Genomic DNA, 24,671 nt, shown 5'->3' on the forward strand with positions numbered 1-24,671 from the left:
AAACGGTGATGTGGCAAGTAGTTAATGAGGAGAGATGCAAATAGAGTAACATAATATGTTACCATCACATAGCGCTTCCCAATACATAATGAGTCTATAAAGTAATAAATGAAGGCATCTATGTTACCACACCTATGACACTACCCACTATGAAGGTAGTAACATAGGCTAGTAACATATGTATGTTACTAGTCTAAGTTACTCTCCACTATGACCAGCCTGACCAGCCTTATTTGGTTTTCGTGAGATGATTTATTACACACCTAGACAGAGGGAGTAGCATGCGCTCTTTTCACCTCACTCGGTTGATTCAAGCATCAGTTCTTGACACGAAATCGCCGTTTTCTAGAAGGCACGTGGATAATTTCGGCAGCGGAAACAGAGACGAAATCAGCAGGAAGCCAACAGAGACCGGCTCCAGTCAACTTCGCCGTGCTCATCAAGTTTTACTACTAGAAAATAGTATATCGTGCTCAATTAGCTCACTCCGTTGGTATGGTATATAAAAATGGCGACGCAGCAAAGATGTCTCCCATTCCAAGCTGCCTACCACACACACTAGCTGCGAGCAGTACCATCACTGGCTAAAACGTGACCCGCTCCAGTCAACTTCCTGGTCGCCACCACACGACCGCACCTCTCCCATGGCGTCCTCCTCGCCGCCGCACGTCGTGGAGGACGTGCCTCCGTTCCTGCAGCTCCTCAGCGACGGCACGGTGATCCGCTTCACTGACGGCTACCCGCTCCCCATCCCGTCGCCGCCGCCCGGCCAGCCCGTCGTCGACTGGAAGGACGTCGTGTACGACGCCAGCCACGGCCTCAAGCTCCGCATCTACAGGCCGGCGGCGGCCTCCTCCTCCGGGAACAAGCTCCCGGTGATCATCTACTTCCACGGCGGCGGGTACACCATCGGCAGCTTCGACATGCCCAACTTCCACGCGTGCTGCGTCCGCCTCGCCGGCGAGCTCCCGGCTGTGGTGCTCTCTGCAGACTACCGCCTCGCCCCCGAGCACCGGTTCCCCGCGGGCCTCGACGACGCGGCGAACGTCCTGTCCTGGGTGCGCGGCCAGGCGGCGGCTATTGGGGACAACGCCGACCCATGGCTCTCGGAGACGGCGGACTTCGGCCGGGTGTTCATCGCCGGGGACTCGGCCGGCGGGGGCGTCGTCCACCACACGGCCGTCGGCCTCGCGTCGGGCCGGCTCGGCCCCCTCGACCTCATTCGCGTCGCCGGGTGCGCGATGCTCTGCCCGCTGTTCGGCGGGGAGGAGAGGACGGCGTCGGAGGCGGAGTTCCCGCCGGGCCCGTTCCTGTCGCTGCCGGCGGTCGACCAGGCGTGGCGCCTGGTGCTGCCGCCTGGGTCCACGAGGGACCACCCGCTGGCCAACCCCTTCGGCCCGAATAGCCCGGCGCTGGACGGCGTAGCGCTGCCGCCGATGCTCGTGGTGGCCGCCGCGCACGACCTGCTGCGCGACCGCTCCGTGAACTATGCCGCGAGGCTCAAGGCCATGGAGAAGCCGGTGGAGCTCGTGGAGTTCGAGGGGCAGCACCACGGGTTCTTCGCCGTCGAGCCATACGGCGACGCCGGCAGCGAGGTGGTCCGGCTCGTCAAACGGTTTGTCTACGGCAACGGCGGCGCCTCCGACTAAATTGGAGACCGAGCAAAGCAGTTCAATTTGTATCGCTGCTTCGTGAAGGACGAGTGGAGTAACATTTTGTTTTGGACACTCGTATGTCATACTCCTCAAAATACAAAGATGCCATAAAGTTAGACATATATTTTTTCTCTTCTCAACATATGCATTTGATTTGAATTTATTGCCAATTTATTAAGGATTTTGCTACAAATCAAATGTCAGATTTTTTAGCATTGAAAAAATCATACATCCAAGATGACAAATTATGTCGCCACGAGCGGTTTTCTTTAACAAACATGGCAAATCGGTTCCTTTTCCTAGGATCCAACACTATTAAAAAGAAAAAGTAAACTTTCTAGGATCCAAGGTGACGGGTTTTTTGTGGCCTCAGGAGCGGGCTTGGAAGCGGTCCGGACTCCCGCAAACCTCCCTCATTTTTGTCTACAGTTTGCGGGAGAAATCGCATCTGGACCACACGACAGACCGTTACAGGACCGCATTGAATGGCTTTCACGGTCCGGACAGCGCGATCCGAACGGTTGCGGAGGTTTACAGATCTGCCTTGGAGATGCCCCTACGACAACATAATCTGACGCAAAAACATTAAATTTGTCATGCCTACAAATCTGATGTCAGATTTTAATCATTTTCATTTAAAATACATACTTCCAAATGACCATCTAAACACCACCAGTCATGTTAGGGTGTTTGCCTTTTCGCTAAAATGCAGCTGATGGTTCATGAGCCGTCACTATTCTAGATCGAACAATTTTCTTAGTGTTTTGGTAAGTTGTTCTCTCTAGATCCAACGATATGTGCTTATTTCTTAATTGACTTATTTCTTAGACCACCATAACAACCTCCTCAATTCAAGCGGATCAAGCCTTATATCTAAACCTCTAGCACCAAGGAACACCGAATGTCCTCTTCTGCTCACGAGTTCAGATGAGCTTTTGATGAACAGTAAATTTGAAAAGGCTGAAAATGATTCAAAAAAAATCTGAATTCTTTTTGGAAAACTTCGATAAACGTATTGAGTGCTTGCAAAGTCTCATCATGGAATGGCAATTGTGGGTGTCGTGACAAAAGAGTCAGCACTAAAAATTGCTTTTGAAAATTGCATTTTTGGAGCATCGTTTTTTTTCACGACTTCTATGAATGTCATTCAATGATAAGACTTTGCAAACACTCAAAATATTAGTCAATGCTTGCTACATAGTTTTTAGAATTTTTACAGTCTATTTTCAGAATTTTCAGATTTTATTGTTGGCCTGAGCTTATTTGAGCTGGAGCTAAGAAACATCACGTCCCAAACAGCATCCTCTTCCTATCCGGCCTCAAAACTAACTCCGGCGCCTCATTCATTGTCGCCGTTCACGGTGCAATAGTCACGTCATCGGTAACTCTACTTCATTACCCTAGATCTCCTATGAGATTCCTTTCTTGTACCCGTTGTCGACAAATTTGCCTCATTGTCTACCTATTGTACATAATAAGATACTACCTCTGTAACTAAATATAAGTTGTTTTCGTCTTGTATTTAGTTACGGAGGGACCTTACTCATGACATGAACACAAGGCATCCCCACTCCAATAAATAGAGAGGATGATGGAAGCATCCAACACTATTAAAAAGAAAAAGCAACCGCCTGATGTCTACAAGCATGAAAGATACTTCAGATGGCTTGTACCCTTTTTTTCTTTGACGTGTTAAGGTAGGAGCTCCCCCGAATTAATTTTGAGGAGAAAAACAAATACCGGGCGAACATGTTTATTACCGAAACTAGGCTGAAAACCATAACAATAACTAAAAAAAAAACAACCACTAGCCACAACCCAAGCACACCACCAGCACCTAACATACCATCTCCTCGGAAAGTTCGAAGGGAAAATCTTCGAAAACGCCTTCAAGAAGGTAAACGACGTCTGAAAACATCTCCATCACCGACATCTTCCCCCGTCGACTCCAAAGCTTTCACCCTGATCCGCGCAAAACCGCCTCAACAAACCCCAGCAATTGTTCGGCCTAGTGAACAGCCTCTAAACGCCGCATCGACCCCAACCGGCCACAACCCAATTTGAAGTACTCTTCGACAACATCGCCCATAGGCGCCAACATCACCAACAATGACCCCCATCCAAGAACAAGGCTTTCGTCCAAAGCTTTATACCTCACCACCTCAGACCCCGGGGAGCGACCTAGGCCAAGCCACTGCGAAACATGCGAGACCAAGCTGTGACTCCGCCCGCACTCTACAGTGGCAAAACAAACCAAGAGGAACGGAGGACGCAATGGCCTGCACGTCACCATTGTGGATTGCCTGCATCGACATCGACACCACCACCACTGCAACGAGGGCCGTGACAGGCCACAAACGCTGCCCACACCCACCATGCGAACCGACTCTAAGAGGAAGTGATGCCACACACCCACCGGCATCACCACCCGCACCACGCGGTGCCACCGCCGAAGCACACCACCGCAACCTCACCAGAGCACCGATCCGACCGAGTAGCGCCGCCTGCAGACCATGCAGGTCTGGAGCAGCAGCTCCAATCCACTCGCAACCGACAAGAGCAGCCCCCCACCATGCGCAACTTGAAGGAAATATGCCCCAGAGGCAATAATAAAGTTATTATTTATTTCCTTATTTCATGATCAATGTTTATTATTCATGCTAGAATTGTATTAACCGGAAACTTAATACATGTGTGAATACATAGACAAAACATAGTGTCCCTAGTATGCCTCTACTTGACTAACTCGTTAATCGAAGATGGTTAAGTTTCCTCGCCATAGACATGTGTTGTCATTTGATAAACGCGATCACATCATTAGGAGAATGATGTGATGGACATGACCTATCCGCTAGCTTAGCATTATGATCGTTACAGTTTCATTGCTACTGCTTTCTTCATGACTTATACATGTTCCTCAAACTATGAGATTATACAACTCGCGGATACCGGAGGAACACTTTGTGTGATATCAAACGTCACAACGTAAATGGGTGATTATAAAGATGCTCTACAGGTGTCTCCGAAGGTGTTTGCTGGGTTGGCATAGATCGAGATTAGGATTTATCACTCTGTGTTTCGGAGAGGTATCTCTGGGCCCTCTCGATAATGCTCATCACTATAAGCCTTGCAAGCACTATGACTAATGATTTAGTTGCAGGATGAATTATTACAGAACGAGTAAAGAGACCTGCTGGTAACGAGATTGAACTAGGTACAATGATACCGACGATCGAATCTCGGGCAAGTAACATACCGATGACAAAGGGAACAACATATGTTGTTATGCGGTTTGACCGATAAAGATCTTCATAGAATATGTAGGAGCGAATATGAGCATCCAGGTTTCACTATTGGTTATTGATCGGAGATGTGTCTCGATCATGTCTGCATAGTTCTCGAACCCGTAGGGTCCGCACGCTTAACGTTCGATGACGATTTGTATTATGAGTTATGTGTTTTGATGACCGAAGTTTGTTCAGAGTCCCAGATGAGATCACAGACATGACGAGGAGTCTCGAAATGGTCGAGACATAAAGATTGATATATTGGACCATGTTATTCGGACACCCGAAGTGTTCCGGGTAAAAATGGAGTGCCGGAAGGGTTACCGGAACCCCCAGGGGAACTAATGGGCCACCACGGGCCTTAGTGGAGAGAGAGGAGAGCCGCCAGGGCAGGCCGCGTGCCCCCCTCTTAGCAGTCCGAATTGGACAAGGGAAGGGGGGGGGGGCTTTCCTACTCCCTCCCCCTCTCTTTCCTTCCCCCTCTCTTCCTTGTAGAGGAATCCTACTAGTCCTAGTAGGACTCCCTCTCCTTGGCGCGCCGCCCTAAGATCGGCCGGCCTCCCCCTCTCCTCCTTTATATATGGGGGCAAGGGGGCACCCTAGGAGACACAAGTTTCTCTTAACCGTGTGCAGTGCCCCCCTCCACAGTTACACACCTCGATCATACCATCGTAGTGCTTAGGCGAAGCCCTGCGCCGGTAACATCATCATCACCATCGCCACGCCGTCGTGCTGACAGAAGTCACCCTCGTCCTCAACTGTATCAAGAGCACGAGGGACGTCATCGAGCTGAACGTGTGCTGAACGCGGAGGTGCCGTACATTCGATACATGGATCGGTTGGATCGCGAAGAAGTTCGACTACATCGACCGCGTTACTAAACGCTTCCGCTTTCGTTCTACGATGGTACGTGGACACACTCTCCCCTCTCGTTACCATGCATCTCCTAGATAGATCTTGTGTGATCGTAGGAATTTTTTTGAAATTACTGCGTTCCCCTACACAACTGCCTTGCCCCTCGCACGTCTCTGATCAGCCAGCATCACTGCATCCCACCGATGTCCCATGCCAGCTAGATCCAGGAACGAAGCCGCCATGTACAGCCAAAACAACATGTCGCTGTGCATCCACCGCGAGGAGGAGATGAGGTCACAACCACCCTAGCGCCCAACACCACAGCGTCATAGATGTGCCAGATGTGCCGCTTGAACTCCATCGCGTCTGCGCGCCCACAACCCCCATGCCGGCCCAGCACCAGCGCCACCGCCGAAGAGAGAGCCCACATCCGCCACCCAGCGCCCAGCCTTGCGTCGCACACCGTGCAACCGAGCAACCGAGCGTTGGAGTCCCACCACCGCCGGCTGCCGCCTGGGCTTTGCCCAACGTCGGCAAGATGAAGCAGGGGGGGGAGCGGGGGTTGGCGACGGTGGCACGTTAGGTTTCGCCCAAGCCGCCCCTCCCCGGAGAGCGACGCAAGCGTGTTATGTGCTTTTGCCTCATAGCTTCTCACAACCATACTTGTAACCTCGTCACTTGTGGTTTTTTTATTCATCTGGTGCCTCTTTGATTCCAAGATTTTTTTATAGAAATTTTGAAGAGTGGGTGTCACGCCCCGAGATCGGGCCTAGGCGAGGCAGCCGCCGCGAGCCTATAGGCTAGGAAACCTATAGTCACGCAAGGCATAATTAAGCAGGCATAAACCAGTAGTGGATCACAAAAGCTCATATATTAACTACACAAATTCCTTTACATTTACAAATAGCCAAAATACATTAAATTTTCTAGTCGCTTCCCACCCACTGGTCCAGCCTATTCTTGGATGACATCTTCTTGGCATACTTAAGTTACATCGGCTGCATCTAAAAAAACAGAGGAGACAAGGGTGAGTACGATAAATCATACTCAGGAAGCAGATACTTCACTGTTCAACAAAAGCAATGGTATAATGATGTAGATCAACAGACGAACTGAATCCATAGGATAAACAAGGTAACAATCATTGGAACATATTTTACTGGAGATGTGTAAAATGAATAGCATAATCGAAGACGAACAAGGAAGTTATTGGCATCACACGTGACCGCAAGCTTCCCAATCCAGGAGTCATAGGGTTGAAATTTCACACTTTTACGCTCTTAAAAGGGGTACTCCGACATCGACAGCCTCGACCAGAACCACACAGGTTCCAGAAGAGCAGAGCTCTTGTACCCACTAAGACCTGGACACCTAGACCTACTGATGTCGGTCGCTCCTACGGATCCATCACCGACATGTTCCCGAACAAGGTCTGTCCTTAGCGGAGAGCCCAAGCAGTCCCATACCGGAACTGTGACCGGTACAATACGTTTGCCGTCATGACACCAATACAGATGGAGAGAGTATGATATGTGACTGAATCAACGACAAGATTACTGAAATGTCAGTCAAGACAATACACTCATAACTTTTCAGGAGTTCCTCCAAACTACCCTGATTCCATCAACATATGGATTATGGGGACAACACATCCCTCTCTCAAGGATCAATAAAGATCAAGGTGCGACAATAAAATCAGATAATCAAGGAAGACAACAATAAGGAATAATCAGAGAGTTTAGCAAAGCAACTACTTGCCTCGATACTAAGAATTATTCTTCATTACATCAGATATATATTCCTCGATCGACCACTGTTATGTAAACACCGCAGCGTAGTACACGTGTATTTTACATACTCGGCTTGACCATCTTCTGTGTCGGTTGACCAACTATATCTGTATACTTTCTTCTATGTATGTATGCTCATTAGCACCTTCCCCTCACTCTCCTTCTACGAGTATATTCATCAGTGTCTCTCCCCTAGTCTGCTCTCCTTTGGCTTTCTCTTCTTTCTCTTGGAGTTGTGGGGTGCAAGCAGTGGCGGAGCCAGGATTGGAGCGAGCTCAGGGCCCAAATTTCTTTTCGTCGCGACTCAAAAACTTAAGATCCATCGGGCTATAGCTACCTCAAAAGAATACCTCAAATATGGCTCAATTGAATCAAAAAGTTAGAATTAAACTCAATGCTTTAAGACACACCAAAATAGATAAAAGCATGACAAAAACTATGAACAATGTGTGATAAAAAAATGAGTACCAAATCAATGATTTGCTTCATTGCTATCTTCCATAGCCTGATCAATGGTGGAAGAAGGGCCAACACCTTAAAGAAATCAAAAGCAATATTTCATAAGAGAAGACATAAACATCAAGTGAAATAATTAACATTGATACAAAGCTGAAAACTTACTACTACGACGAGGTAAAGTCCCTTTGCGAGATCTATAGGATCAAAAAAATATCTTCACCTTTTATTTCTACAAAATGAAATGAAATTGATATCAACAGCAGCATCAACAACACTCACATTCAAATACAATTCAAATGAAATTGATTTTTTGACAAGCAGCAACCATAAGCAGTACTCGGCAGTAGCAAATCCACGCATTATAGCTAATTAGCACCGCACATCCACTGATCCACGATTCACCGATCAACATATGACCTACTTAGCACAAAAAAAATATTCTATCTATAAAGGGGATCAGGAGAAGCCAGAGCAATTGTGCCAAGCTTGTGCAAATGTGCAGAGCCATTAGTAATCCTGCGCGGCACACGACATGGCGGAGACCAGGAGAGGCCGGAGCAGAGCCGGCGTGCAGAGCAGAGCAGGTGAGCGGTGGACCAGTAGGAAATCAGGGCAGTGGCGGATGGGTGGACCAGACGAGTGGTGGACCAGGGCACCAGGCGAGCGGCGGAGCAGGCAAGCGGCCGAGCGGCGGAGGGACCTGGGACGGCCGGGGAGGGCCGGAGCAGAACTGGCATGCAGAGCAGAGCAGGCGAGCGGCGCACCAGTAGGAAATCAGGGCAGTGGCGGAGGGGTGCACCAGGCGAGTGGCGGACCAGGGCACCAGGCGGGCGGCGGACCAGGCAAGCGGCCGAGCGGCGGAGGGACCTGGGACGACCGGGGAGGGCCAGAGCAAAGCCGGCATGCAGAGCGGAGCAGGCGAGCGGCGGACCAGCAGGAAATCAGGGCAGTGGCGGAGGGGTGGACCAGGCGAGTGGCGGACCAGGGCACCAGGCGAGCGGCGGAGTAGGCAAGCGACCGAGCGACGGAGGGACCTGGGACGGCCGGAGCGGAGAGGAGTCACCGGCGGCTGCATCGGCGCACTGAAACTGGCGTGCGTGGTTAGGTCTGGCCGTCGGGGTGGGGATACCTGAGTTGTGCCTGTGAGAGTGTGAAGATGGAGAGGAGGCCTGGGCCCTGGCTATGCGTTGGGCTAAGCCCCAGGCCCATTCAAAAATATGACTAGGTAATAGCTAAAAACAAAAGCCACGCCCCGGGCCTGGGGCCAGAACCACCCCTGGGTGTAAGTTAGTGGCTGCAGCAGCAACGGTATATATATAGGGAGAGAGCACCGTCTAAGAGCATCTCCAGCCGTTCGGCCCCCCAGGACGCCGAAAAAGAGCGGCCTGGGGGTGAACCAGCGCTAGATTGGCCTCTGGGGTTCGTTTCTCTTCAGTCACGCCCCCAGGTGCCGTCCTCAAAGGCGCTCCATATTCAAACTCGATCATTCCCGCTTCAAAAAAAGTCACAATCCGGCGATCATCGCAATAGTTCGGTGATTCGGTGCCACAGTTCGGCGATCAAATGAAAGGATACAAGTAGTTCGGCGCACAAAAAAGGAAGGGCACGGAAGGAATGCATCAAACGTCGAGCTCGACCTCCGGCGTCATCGTTGGCGCGGCTTCCGAGCAGGTCGGCGCGGCCTCTGTGCTGCTGGGCGTGGCAGAGGCATCGTCAGTGGGGCTGGGCATCGCGGAGGCATCTTCAGCCGGGCTGGGCGGCAGCGGCGGCGGCGTTGATACGTCTCCAACGTATCTATAATTTTTGATTGTTCCATGCTATTATATTATCTGTTTTGGATATTTAATGGGCTTTACTATGCACTTTTATATTATTTTTTGGGACTAACCTATTAACCGGAGGCCCAGTGCAAATTGCTGTTTTTTTGCCTATTTCAGTGTTTCGCAGAAAAGGAATATCAAACGAAGTCCAAACGGAATGAAACCTTCGATAGAGTGATTTTTGGAACAAACGTGATCTAGAGGACTTGGAGTGGACATCAAGAAAGAAGCAAGGAGGCCACGAGGCAGGGAGGCACGCCTGCCCCCCTGGGCGTGCCCCCACCCTCGTGGGCCCCTCGCAGCTCCACCGACCTATTTCTTTCTCCTATATATACCCATATACCCCAAAAACATCCAGAAGCACAATAGACCGGGAGTTCCGCCGTCGCAAGCCTCTATAGCCACCAAAAACCTCTCGGGACCCTGTTCCGGCACCCTGCCGGAGGGGGGATCCCTCACCGGTGGCCATCTTCATCATCCCGAAGCTCTCCATGACGAGGAGGGAGTAGTTCACCCTCGGGGCTGAGGGTATGTACCAATAGCTATGTGTTTGATCTCTCTCTCTCTCTCTCTCTCGTGTTCTTGATTTGGCACGATCTTGATGTATCGCGAGCTTTGCTATTATAGTTGGATCTTATGATGTTTCTCCCCCTCTACTCTCTTGTAATGGGTTGGGTTTTCCCTTTGAAGTTATCTTATCGGATTAAGTCTTTAAGGATTTGAGAACACTTTATGTATGTCTTGCATGTGCTTATCTATGGTGATAATGGGATATTCACGTGTTCTACTTGATGTATGTCTTGGTGATCAACTTGCGGGTTCCGTAACATTGTGAACTTATGCATAAGGGTTGGCACACGTTTTCGTCTTGACTCTCCGGTAGAAACTTTGGGGCACTCTTTGAAGTACTTTGTGTTGGTTTGAATAGATGAATCTGAGATTGTGTGATGCATATCGTATGATCATACCCATGGATACTTGAGGTGACATTGGAGTATCTAGGTGACATTAGGTTTTGGTTAATTTGTGTCTTAAGGTGTTATTCTTGTACGAACTCTATGATAGATCGAACGGAAAGAATAGCTTCATGTTATTTTACTACGGACTCTTGAATAGATTGATCAGAAATGATAACTTTGAGGTGGTTTCGTACCCTAAAATAATCTCTTCGTTTGTTCTCCACTATTAGTGACTTTGGAGTGACTCTTTGTTGCATGTTAAGGGATAGTTATATGATCCAAGTAAGTTATTATTGTTGAGAGAACTTGCACTAGTGAAAGTATGAACCCTAGGCCTTGTTTCCTACCATTGCAATACCTTTTAGGCTCACTTTTACCACTTGTTACCTTGTTGTTTTTATAATTTCAGATTACAAAAACCTATATCTATCATCCATATTGCACTTGTATCACCATCTCTTCGCCGAACTAGTGCACCTATACAATTTACCATTGTATTGGGTGTGTTGGGGACACAAGAGACTCTTTGTTATTTGGTTGTAGGTTTGTTTGAGAGAGGCCATCTTCATCCTACGCCTCCCACGGATTGACAAACCTTAGGTCATCCACTTGAGGGAAATTTCTTATTGTCCTACAAACCTCTGCACTTGGAGGCCCAACAACGTCTACAAGAAGAGGTTGTGTACTAGACATCAGGCGTCGGTGTCGGCGTCGCTGGTATCTGGTTCAGGATGAGGCCTCGCTCCGCCAAGAACCACGCTTTGAGCTTCTCGTCGCTGCTCTGGAGCATGTCAGCGCCGCCCATCAATAAGGCCAAGTCGTTGTTCCTCTTCTTGGCGTCTTGAGCTTAGAGTTTCGCGGCGGCGTTGGTCCGGAGCAAGTGGAGTTTGACGGCGATGTTCGTCATCAAATCAGCCCACCTCGCCTCAGTTTTCTCTTCTCGTTGGGCGGCCCTGGTCTTGGCATCGGCGAGACAGTGCTCGATGGACTCTTGCACGCTTGCGGCAGCCGACTCGGCGTGTTTCGCCTTCTTGGCCCCTTTGTTGCTGTCCGGGCGCCCGTCGGCTGCGCCCGGGGTTGGCGCGTCTGGCTTGTACGTCTCCTTGGCCTTGGCGAGGGTGCACCGGACGCCCGCCCACTTCTCGCACTTGTCGATCCGCTTGAAGACGTGGAGGTACTTGAACTCTACGTCGCTGTTCATCGCGGAACATGGCGAACATGTGTAGCAGCTGCGCCGAGGAAAAGAACATCAGTCGGCGCTAGCGCGCGCCCGGGCGCGCACACGGCGAAAAGCAATAGTAAGGACGGCGTGCTAAGCCCCCAATGGTTCGCCATCGCCTTCGACCCACGCTTCATGTGGACGCCTTTGAAGTAGGGGTCGACAAGCTTGCGCTCGTCGAACTCGGCCTTGATGCGGGCCCAAGATGCTCTGGTTCGTGTCGGTGACCGGGTTGAGGCAGATGACCTTCCACGCTTCGGCGAGGCACTCCTCTTCCTTGGACGCCCACTTGATGAGAGGCTCGCCGGTCTTGGCCGTCTTCTTCTTCTTCTTCTTGCCTTTACTCATCGGCGCCGGCTCCTCCTCCTCTTCTTCCTCCTCCTCCGGCTCTTCCTCGCCGTAGTTGAGCTCGTCGTCCATGTCCCCGAGGTCAATCGAGTCGTCTTGGGTAGTGAAACCGGGGGAAGCAGCGGCGGCAGCCGAGCCGGCTGCGATGATGTCTTCCATGTCAGCCTCCGTTGCGTCAGTGTCGCCAAGATGCGACGAGGAGGAGGCTTGTGAGTAGAGGCCGCGACGGAGAGGTGGCGTCGGTGAGGCGGCGTAGTCCGGCGGCGAGTACGTGTACGGTGGGTACTGCACGCCGGCGAACGCGGGCGAGGGCGTATGCTGGACTGGGCGCCCATGGGGGAAGGTGATGTTGGGGTTGAAACCTCCATGGGCGTCGCCATCGGCATATCCCGACGACGGCGTGCTCCATGGGTGCGGCGACGACGAGAACCTGGCAGGAGAGCCCACGCTTTTCTAGCTCCAGGCCGCGTAGGGGCCATGTCCACCGGGTGGATTCATCATCGCCGCATGCGCCGCCTCGGCTTGTTCGGCCGCGGCGCGCTCCACATGCTCCGCCGCCGCCGCGTGCGCCGCTCTCTCCCCGGCCTTCTTGGCCCTGTTGCCTATCGACGGTAACGGCCGCCCGGCGCTTCACATCCGCCTTCCAGTCGGCATTGCTCATGCCCGGGGGCTTGGACAGCGGCGCCCTCGGCTTCCTTTGCTTCGGCTGGGCGACGGCGGCGGTTGTGGAATCCGTCGCGGCGCGGGGCGTCACGTACTTCTTCGGCGACATCGCAGGCGAAAGGGTAGGGAGGAGGCGGGGTTTGGCGGGAGGAATGAAAAAGAGAGGGAAGCCGAGGGGGGGGGGGGAAGCGGTAGGAAACGACGGGAAAAGGGCTTCCTCTCGCCGACAGAGCGGGCCCACGCCGGTTTTCGCTTCTGCCGGTGCCCCCAGACGACACCTGGTCGTTTGGGTTCGCGGCGGGATCGTCGGCTCTAGATTTAACCTAAACCGGCGCTAAATGAGGTCCTGAGGACGTGACTAAATCGATTTTCAGCCATCGGCGCTAAAAATTCACCTGGAGGGGCCTATTGGGACGACGGCTGGAGACGCTCTAAGCATCAACGAAATATCTAGCCATGTTGTCTCTTGGAGCTGACCCTTGGAAATGGTAAAAGGCAACGCCGGCCGCCGTACTATGAGTTAGCAAAATGAGTTGCTCTCATTGGCTCACCCTCTCACATGTGTCAAAGATTCACAGGATGACTACCACGTATCTCTCCACGTATGAGACTAGGAATGTCCTAGCCACTAACTGCATGCCACGCCGACCTCCACGTGTATAGGATTTTACTTAGCTTGTAAGGACATACGTGTGCATTCTCATCATTACATGCATGCACATCTTCTAATATTTTGCCATCTCCTCATTACTAGCTTGTACTGCCTAGTAGTATTTCTTTGCATTCTAATATAACGTGGATGCATGTATTCTAGTCTCAAATGTATATATACATACTTCTCCTTAGTGTGTAATTATTTTCATCTAATATTTATTGCATGGAATACTTACTTGTCTATTACATTTCTTTGAAAGAACAAAAATAGCATATACTCCCTCCATTTCTAAATATAAGTCTTTCTAGAGATTTCAACAAGTGACTACATACGAAGCAAAATAAGTGAATCTATACTCCAAAATATATCTACATACATCCGTATGTTGTTGTCCATTTGAAATGTCTAAAAAGACTTATATTTAAGAACGAAGGGAGTATTATTTATTTAAACAAATAATACATGTATCCTTATTCATCTTAATTTAAAATAATAACCCTAAAATATGGGTTCTTATAGTGGGGATCCTTAATAATTCTTTATATATCGGTTGTTTGATTTGTGAGATATGAGACAAAGGTAACATGGATTAAACTTGGAGGAGTGCCATAGCTTGTTGGCACTCCAACTCGGCGCCATGACTCTGAGGGCAACGCTGGCCGAACACTCAAATATTTCCCCTCCAATTTCTTCTTAAATCTTAACTTCTCAATTACGAGGAGTTATAAAAATGTGTGAAGCTAACCGAATCCTTAAATTTAACTCCTCAAATCCAATTTGTGCGCAAACATCTCATTCAAAACTCAAAATTGAAATTAATTGTGACCACATAGTGCATAATCATACATAATGATTCAGAACACAACATCATAGTTCATAATTAAAGTAGATAGCTCTTACATAGAGGTAAACAAAAGCTAAAACAAGCACTAATCCTGAGTCGGGGGCGAGGTTTACGGGTCCCCTGCGAGAGCACCAGCGTATCGACGGGGTCACTGGAGTTGTCATTGGCGGGCTCGTTGAATAATGCATCGCACCCGTGATCCTCCTCGGCCAAGTACCGGCGGTTGGTCCTCGCCTTGCTCTCGTCGGCGATGAATTGCTTGAAAGCTCGCTAGCGAGCCTGGCGACCGCCACCATGTCAGCACGCTCCATCGCTCGGTGGTCCTCCTCATCGAACGTGCACTCATGGCGGATGTGGTCATCAACATTCAATTAGACATGTCATTCACTGGCCAGTAACACCTAAGAGCATCTCCAGCCGTTCCCCCCCAGAGGGCCTTAAAAAATCACCACTTGGAGGCGAGCCGGCGCTAAAATCGGCATGGGGGCGATTGGTTTCCCAGCCGCCGCCTCCAGGTTGCCCCCAGGCGCCGATATCGGCCAAATTTGGGCGCATATTTGCCCGCTTTTCAGCCCACTTTCGATGCAAAATTGGCCCGCTATCGGCGCAAATCAGCCCATATTCGCCGTGCATCGGCGCAAATTCATCAGAAGTTATTTTTTATCACATAGTTCATCACACAAAATCAATACAAATCAAATATTTCAATACAAATTATATAGTTCAACAAATAAAAAATCATATTTCATCACACGTCGAGCTAGGCGTTGCCCTTGAGCCTCCATAGGTGTTCCACCATATCTTGCTGCAGTTGTTGATGCACCTGTGAGTCTCGGATATCCTGATGCATATTGAGGAAGGCAGTCCAGGTTGCCGGTAGCTGGTGATCAACTTGGGCAAGAGGACCCTGCCTGTAATATGGTTCAGTGTCAAACACTGACTTTTCCTGCTCGCTCTCAATGATTATATTGTGCAAGATGACACAACAAGTCATGATCTTCCACATTTGATCTGTCGACCAGGTCTGACCAGGGTACCGGACAACAGCAAATCGAGATTGGAGCACACCAAATGCCCGCTCGACATCCTTCCTGCAAGCCTCTTGGACCTTTGCAAGTGGGAGTTCTTGCCTCCTGGCACAGGGTTTGAGATAGTCTTCACAAATGTAGACCATCTCGGATAGATGCCATCTGCTAGGTAGTATCACTTGTTGTAGTGCCGCCCATTGACCTCGAAGTTCACCGGAGGAGAATGACCTTCAACAAGCTTGGCAAAGACAGGGGAGCACTGCAGCATGTTGATGTCATTGTGAGTTCCTGGCATACCAAACAAGGAGTGCCAAATCCAGAGGTCCTGTGTGGCCATTGCCTCAAATACCACACTGCAACCGCCTTTGGTGCCTTTGTATATCCCTGCCAAGCAAATGAACATTTTTTTCATTTTTTTCGCATGCACTTGATATTTCCAAGCATCCCAGGAAATCCTCTTGCTGCATTCTGTGCTAGGATCCGAGCAGTGTCTTCAGCATTGTGTGATCGCAAGTATTGCGGTCCGAACACTGCCACCACTGCCCTACAGAACTTGTAGAAACACCCAATGGTCGTGGACTCGGTCATGCGCCCATAGTCGTCGATTGAACATCGGGAGCTCTGTATGCAAGCATCCTCATAGCTGTCATGCACTTTTGTATTGAGGTGAATCCAAGTTTCCCGGTGCAATCCTTCTTGCACTTGAAGTAGTTGTCGAACTCCCGGATGGAATTCACAATCCTGAGGAAAAGCTTTCGGCTCATCCAATAACGGTGCCGAAACACTTTGTCACCGTGCAGTGGAGCGTCGGCGAAGTAGTCAGAGTAGAGCATGCAATAGCCTTCCAGTCGATGTCCGTTCTTTGCTTTCAGTCGCCCTGGCGCCGAGCCACCTCGCCGCGGCTTTGCATTGCTCGCGAGCAGGCCGGCCAGGGCAGCGAGGACCATGAGATGCTCTTCATCCTGGACGTCGGCATCGGCTTTCTCCTCCAGCACTGCCACGAGCGCCTCCTCGTCGTCCTAGTCCATTGTCGAGCAGGCAAATCTCCAAACACCTGGCGGGCCTCATGGGCGCACGGCCGCCGGTATTCCACCCTGCGCCACCGGAGCGCCGGAAAACTCGCCTAGGAAGGTGGTGGAGAGGTTGTCTGATGTATCACAGACTAGCGAGATGCTAAATTGTGCGAGTAACGGCCCGATCTTTCACGGTATTTGCAAGACAATAATGAACGACAGCAGCAACAATAGCACAAAAACGAACAAACGTAGAAGGAGAATCTTCGGATCAAACGAGATGTAAGAAGCCAAAGAAATATACTTGCAGTAGAACTAATACAAGATCAGGCGCATGTACCGCAGCATCGAATCCCTAGGATTCGCAAAAACTCATCTTGGTGCCTCCCGATGTAGGTGTTTTCTGGTATTTTCTTATTCAACTAAACTTCGGCAAAAAAAACTAACTCCCGTACATCGGCCGTAGCCAGCCCCTTTTATAGGCGATGTAGACCTGACCAAACCGACTCCAGCTAACAAAACAGATACGGACTCTATCTCTTCTACATATTCAAACTAATCAAGGCGTTTATACTAATTAAATATCCAGCAACGTTGATCGCTAGAAGCCAAAACTCAACTACAAATACCAACTAGTGCGGGCGTCCTGATGCTTCTCGGATCGATCTTCATCTCCTAAGCTTGGACACTTTATTATCAAAAGGGACTCTTTATTATCAAAAGGGACTCTTTATTCATAATTCAACGAGGAGGGATCCAACAAAGATATGTTGCGGAGGTGTTCTAAAATTGGGATTGACCTCATCTGGTTTTGGTTCAGAAGCGGACGAACCTTCCTTGCTTCTAGCTCCCCAATAATCTGAACATACAATATTAGAAGTTGATGATGGCGCAGAACCTAGCAACCCTCTGTCATTTTCCTTGCTCTTACCCTCATGTCTGGGTTAAGCTTGAGACAGGGTTGGATCCTTGACGTGATCTGGTTCGATACATCTCTGACATTTTGTATAGAACTCACCAGTAGTGTATCAACGGTCTCATCATCCCCTTCCTCTTGAACTGAAACCGTCCTCGGTTTCGAGGTAGTCTTTGTAACAGCTTTGTCTAATAAAACACAACCATCCACCTTAATTGTGTCGGCAAACATTGGTCGAAACACACGTCTCTTCCCAGCATCCCAAAATGAATATGTGTTGGTCCGACCTTCATGTGTAGTATTATGATCGTACTACCAAGGTCTTCCGAGTAACAAGTGACATGCATCCATTGGCATGACATCACAGATAACCACATCACTATAATCGCCAACAGAAAAATTAACACGGACCTTATGAGTAACCTTCAGCTTCCCTGTATGATACATCCACTCAACACGGTGTGGCTGAGGGTGCTTCCATGTAGGTAAGCCCAAAGCTTCCACCAATCCCTTGCTGGCCGCGTTGGTGTAGCTTCCTCCATCTATAATCAACTTACAATTGGTGTTATTGACTTTGCACTGAGTCTGAAAAATATTCCAATGTTGTCCCTTATTCTCAATACGATCCTCTTGCACTCGTTGCACCATTAGTGAAGGATATGACTCGGCAGCTTCAAAACTCGCAACCACATTTTCAGCATCCTTAGATTTTTCACTAGAAGTGTCAGAAACTGCCTCTTCGTCACTAGCCGATGCATAGCCATCACTCCCGAGCAATACTCTTTTCTCATTAGGACATTCACGCTTCATATGTCCCCTTCCTCCATACTTGAAACACTCTATGTCACTAGTGCGTCCGGTCGACTGTGCACTAGAATCAACCATCGACAGTCCTGATTTTGAAGCATCCTTCTACACAGAACCATGAGAGCGATTTGATGATATCGCCCTGGAGCTAGGACCGACATCCTCACTCTTATACTGTGAGCGTCGCCATGTGTTCAAAGTGGTACTGGGAACTGTGTTGACTTGGCGCCGCTTAATCTGTTGTTCCGCACGCACATCTTGGTGTACAATATCTTGTATGTTGTAGTAGACCACCATATCAACACGATCCTGCACCTTGATATTTAGCCCGTTAAAGAAACGTGCCATGGTCGCCTCCGGATCCGCCGTTGTCCCTGTACGTATCATAAGCAATTCCATCTCCTTGTAATATTCATCAACACTCATGTTACTTTGAGAGAGCCGCTACAACTTGTTGTACATATCTCTCTTATAGTGCTCGGGAACAAAACATCGTCTCATGAATTCTTTCATACCTCGCCAAGTCGTCGGGCGATGTCTTGAACGACAAATTTGATTCCACCAAATTAGCGCGTAACCGATGAACTCAATTCCAGCAAGTTGAACTTTCTTCTCCTCGCTATAATGATGGGCATCAAAAATTTGATCAACACGCATCTCCCATTCCAAATAGCCTTCTGGTTTGCACTTGCCGGAGAATGAAGGGATTGAAATTTTTATGCGCCCAATTCCATCGTCCAAAGGCACACGCACAGCTTGACCAACTCGGTCATGCACTCCACCATGAACGGATGTTTCACGACAAGGCTCATAGTGTCGTGGTCGTGGAGCGTACCCTGCTGCCTGGTCAACGCCGTCATCAAGACCATCATCTCCAACATGAGGTGCCGCCAAACAACGATCATGCACGCCGACATGTCCGTTGTGAGCTGGTGGTGCATAATGCAGTGGAGCAGCTGGAGCAGTCTGTGGTGGTACAGAGTTCGTTGTCGGCATATTGATGATGTCTTCCAAACCATCGAACCGAGTGATCAGGACATCTATCCTTTTGCCGAGCGCATCATGACATTGCTTAATGTAGTTGCATGTGTGGTCAAAATCATCCCGAATATTTTGAGGAATATCATCCGCCTACACTGTACGTACAGTTTCCTGAGAATCAGCAGCAACCTCGTCTTCCTTGCTGACCGAGGTCGACATCTTGATCAACACAATACCGTGAACAACCTTAGCTCTGATACCACTTGATGTAGCACATACTAGTGAGATGCTAAATTGTGCAAGTCAAGGCTCGATCTTTCACGGTATTTGCAAGACAATAATGAACGACAGCAGCAACAGTAGCAGAAAAATGAACAAACATAGAAGGAGAATCTTCAGATCGAACGAGATGTAAGAAGCCAAAGAAAAATACTTGCACCAGAACTAATACAAGATCAGGCGCATGTACCGCGGCATCGAATCCCTAGGATTCGCAGAAACTCATCTTGGTGCCTCCCGATGTAGGCGTTTTCTGCTATTTTCTTATTCAACTAAACTTCGGCAAAAAAAACTAACTCTCGTACATCGGCCGTAGCCAGCCCCTTTTATAGGCGACGTAGACCTGAACAAACCGACTCCAGCTAACAAAACAGATACGGACTCTATCTCTTCTACGTATTCAAACTAATTAAGGCGTTTATACTAATTAAATATCCGGCAACGTTGATCGCTAGAAGCCAAAACTCAATTACAAATACCAACTAGTGCAGGCGTCCTGATGCTTCTCGGATCGATCTTCATCTCATGAGCTTGGACACTTTATTATCAAAAGGGACTCTTTATTCATAATTCAACGAGGAGGGATCCAACAAAGATATGTTGTGGAGGTGTTCTAAAATTGGGATTGACCTCATCTGGTTTTGGTTCAGAACCGGATGCACCTTCCTTGCTTCTAGCTCCCCTATAATCAGAACATATAATATTAGAAGCTGATGATGGCGCAGAACCTAGCAACCATCTGCCATTTTTCCTTGCTCTTGCCCTCATGTCTGGGTTAAGCTTGAGACAGGGTTGGATCCTTGACGTGATCTGGTTCGATACATCTCCACTCACGAGTAGTGTATCAACTGTCTCATCATTGCCGCGGCGAAACCCTCTCTCTTTTTCGGTGGGGAATGGCCTATCTAGCGGTGGCGGGCGGCGCCGGGATCGGCAGGGCGCGCGGGGGTGGGGGCGAATCTGGACGATTGTCTTGACTTTTTCACCTGACAATGTGCCCGGATGTGGTTTTCCCTTCCGCCGGAGCCCCCGAGCGCCCCCCATTGCGCTGGGTTCGGCCTGGGATCGCCGGGCCCAAAAACGGGCTGAGCCGGCGGATTTTGGCGTCTTGGGGGCCCGACTGGGGGTTTTTCGGCACCGGCGCAAAAAAGCGCCATGGGGGGCTTGTTGGGGGCGCGGTTGCAGATGCTCTAACCAATCACTAATTAACTCAAGGTGAGATCTTTGCTCAACTTCGGATAAAAAAATGCCCAAACAAGCTCACATTGTTCATGTTGTACTCCCTCCGTTTAATAATGTAGTTCGTATGTTTTTTAAGAATCAAACTTTATAGATTTTGACCAAGTTCATAGAGAAAAAAAATATAGATCTAGAATACCAAATACATATCCTCGGATAACGTACTTTCATATTGTATATATATGTATTGTAGATATAAATAATTTTCCTTATAAACTTGATCAAAGTATATGAAGTTTAAATTTTCAGAATATCTACAAGTACTACTCGCCGCCGGCTAGCGTACCGGACTAGTGGCATCAGTGGTCAAAAGTAAACGGGCCAATAGCTCCTGTGCGACACATTTGAGGTGAATTGGCAAGAGTGCGACGTTGTTCGAGCAAATGGTTGTGGTGCAACAATTTTGAGCAGGTAAATAGCCCATGCATGACATGGCTGTTAAACTCAACTGATGCCCTCGTTAGCTGTTGGGGGCTGGACCCACCACTTATCAACGTAAGCGCGGGACCCACCACTTGTATACTCGCGGGACCCACCTCCTCGCAGCTAGAAGAGACAAGCGCCCGCGGCCGTCCGCCCGCCGCCGCCCATTCATCCCCTTCCCCCAATCTTTCTCTTCTCCAGTGACCTAGCGCAAATGTCCACCTCCTCCGCCGCCCCCTCCGCCACGCACTCAAAATGGCGACAGTATGGACCAGTGCTGCTCACAAGGTGCCCTGACTGCCCATGCCCAGACCCTCTTAAACGCTTGACCACTAAGAGGGATGACAATGGCAATCTTGGGCGGGAATTTATGAAATGCTTGAGCAAACCAATGGCAGGAAGGGATGGCAAGGTTAGATCTCAGTTCTAAGCCCGTTCTTTCGCTGTCTTTTGCTCTGATTTTTGTTTTTTCTCCTAGAATTTGGGATTTAGGGTTGATGGTGTTGTTTTCAGATCCTGGAGAAATGTTACCATTTCGAGTGGATTGATGAATATGTTGATAGAATTCAGTTTGATGGCTACATTGATTCGAGCATGGCCACAACCTGGGAGCTCAATTTGGGCGGGGGGCCGCCAATTGCTGTAGAGAATGTGGGGAGCTCGGGCGGAGGGGCGGGCAGAGTCGTGCTGATGGTGATGTATGCGCACAATGCTGAACTGCATGCGGAGTCCGAACTGACCGTGGAACTGAAGAAGATCAAGAAACATCTAATGCAGCTGGTCGATTTGCAGAAGCAAGCAAACATCATGGCAGGGGGGTTCTATTGTTGTATCATTGCTCTATTTTTGTTTTATTTGTTGTTCATCTGTCATTAGAATGGGCATTTAGGCCTGTCAGGGTAGAGGATGTGATCTGTGCGCCATGCCAAGTTATGTATCTGAATTGAACCAGCAATTTGGAACATAAATTATTCTGTGTTCATGCTCTGCTTCCTCTGTTTTTGTTCTTCAGTTAACAGAGTACACACCCAAATTTAGTTTCCAGTAAAAAAACAAAACTGGGCTGCCAAATAGATGTTGAGTCGTAAGAAAATGGGCCCTAAGAAAATAACCATGCCCAAATAGAGACCAGCCCACCCGCGTAGGGGCACCAGCCCACTCGCGTAGGGGAACCAGCCCACCTCTAACTTCGGCAAATAAAATGTTACTTGTTTTTACTTGGCCTTTTTCTTGCACTAAATTTTGTGATGGATCATTTTTTGATGCACTAAAACTAAATGTTACTTGTTTTTATGCATGTCTACGGTTCCATGAACTAAAAGAGTTGCACGCTTGCATGAAGTAAATTGGTTTGCATTTCCTAGTTGCATGTCCATAGTGGGTTTGCATGGGGCTCCTAGTTGCATGTCTATGGTTTGGGTCATGACCCATTATTTGGCCAATATTTTGAAGATGGTGTGTGTGGTGATTGGGGTGTAGCAACCCGGGCCAACCCATAGCAATACACAAATAATAGCAAGAACAATCCATAGCAATCTACAAATAATAGCACGAAACACACAATATATATAGTAGCATAACGATTATATAGAAGCATAACGATTGCAACCCATAGTTCCATGATAGTCTTACAACTCCACGATAGCTTTACAACTTAAAATACTAATACAACTTAATAATAGTAGCATAACGATTACAACTTAAAATACTAATACGATAGATATATATCAAGCTAGATAGGTCTGGGGGCACCAAACGCGGGTTCTTCTTCTCCTCCTCCTCCGGGTGAACGCCACCTCGCTCCTCCGGGCGCCCTTCACTCCTCCCCGTTGTTGATGGGGTACGGGAGCGTGTGCATAACGCCGTTGTTGGGGAAGATGCTGTTGAAGCCGGTGAAGATGTTATGGGTGGTGAAAGCTATGAACTCACAACCAACCCAATACACTCGCCCGAGGAGGTGGAAAGCATCAAAGGGGTTAGTGAACGTAGCACGGAGCCCAACCACAATGCCATTGTGGTTGACCTCCTCAAGATGGTACATCCTTGGAGAGCCGCGGGGGAGGTGGCGGTAGCCGGCCGCAAGGAAGAACTCCTTAACTCCCTTGCGCCCCTCCACCTTGAGATTGCCCACACCCTAAGGGTTCTCTCTACGTAGACTCCGGCCAGGTAGAGCCTTTTCGGCACGGTTGGGGGGAAGCGGTAGGTGGGGGCGTTGTACTGCACGGTGGCTCAAGGGCTCGATCGAGTTTGATGGAGAAGAAGGAAGAAGGAGGGCAGAGGAGGCAGAGGATGGGGTATGGATGAGGAGGGAGAGGAAGACGAGGTGCCTGGCTTAAATAGCCCAAGTGCGATGTGGTTTTTGATTTCTTCGAGTGGTTTCACCGGGTAGAATTAATGGGCGGGCGGCGTTTGGTGGCACCCCATCAAAGTGTGTACACGAGCGTGGGAAACGGGCTGCGACGCTTCTATGCCACCGGTCGCGGGTCAAGGGGGACGAGCTCACGCACGCGTCTGTGCCCGTACGTGACGTCGTGGGTCAAGGGGACACGCCTGCCCCGGGTTCTCTGCGTGTGCCGCCCGTGCATGCATGCATGGCAATGTAGCCTGCTTGATAGGCCTGGCTAGAAGGCAACGTTCGGTCGATGGGAGACGTGACAATAATGAACGCCTTAATTTGCCCATCGCCCCTTGTAACGAGCAGCACGCCGTTTGAACTAGGCGCCCGTTTGAACTGCATCGATACCCATCTTGTAAAGGGGAGCACACCATGCACCGCATGCCATCACTACAAAAAAATACACTTCCGTGATGATACGTGTTTGTCACAGTAGGTCGCATTTTTTGTCATGCATGTACATCCATGACGATTTTTTGACAGAATCAAGATAGTCATACCTGTGCTGTCATAGAAGTGTTCCATGACATTACCAAAATTATCATCATGGAAGTGTCCACTTCCATGATGATAAATCGCGTGTCACAGAAGTGCTTTCGTCAAGGGTGACCGACACGTGGCATCCACCGTAACGGAACACTGTTAAGCTATCGGGTCCAGTTTTGGACCCGATAACTCGTTAACAGCCCCGACCAATGGGGATTTTCCACGTGTAAAATCATCATTGGCTGGAGAAAACACGTGTCGGCTCACCGTTGGGACAGATGTCATCCACTCATTGGACCGAAGGCGCCTATGATACGGCGACACGTGGCACGGCCCAACAAAGGCCCATTCCTGTGAAAAGGTCGGCCCGTTTGACTTGGTCAAAAGGTGGCGGGCTGGCCCACGGAAAGCGTGTTAACGGCATGTTCGCATATAGCCCATTACAGCCCGCTAACCCAGGGCCCGTTATGACCTCTCCAAATTAGGCCCAGTAGCGTCATCTGGGCCGTCCAAAATGATTCCAGCCCATTTTAACTTCCGGCCCATGTGT

At 49.3% G+C, this 24,671-nt stretch overlaps 1 protein-coding gene across 1 annotated transcript; it reads left to right on the plus strand.

Moving 5' to 3' along the window:
- Positions 1-537: 537 nt before the first annotated feature.
- On the plus strand, positions 538-1,795 carry LOC119312125 (probable carboxylesterase 15). The gene has a single exon (XM_037587864.1). It carries the CDS (start codon positions 645-647, stop codon positions 1,647-1,649), a length of 1,005 nt encoding a protein of 334 aa, XP_037443761.1. The 5' UTR covers positions 538-644; the 3' UTR covers positions 1,650-1,795.
- The last annotated feature ends 22,876 nt before the right edge of the window (positions 1,796-24,671 follow it).

This window comes from Triticum dicoccoides, chromosome 5B (genome assembly GCF_002162155.2).
Source record: "Triticum dicoccoides isolate Atlit2015 ecotype Zavitan chromosome 5B, WEW_v2.0, whole genome shotgun sequence".
Classification (NCBI taxonomy): Eukaryota; Viridiplantae; Streptophyta; class Magnoliopsida; order Poales; family Poaceae; genus Triticum; species Triticum dicoccoides.

Coding starts and splice junctions, on each gene's coding strand:
- LOC119312125 (XM_037587864.1), top strand. CDS start 645: ATGGCGTCCTCCTCGCCGCCGCACGTCGTGGAGGACGTGCCTCCGTTC.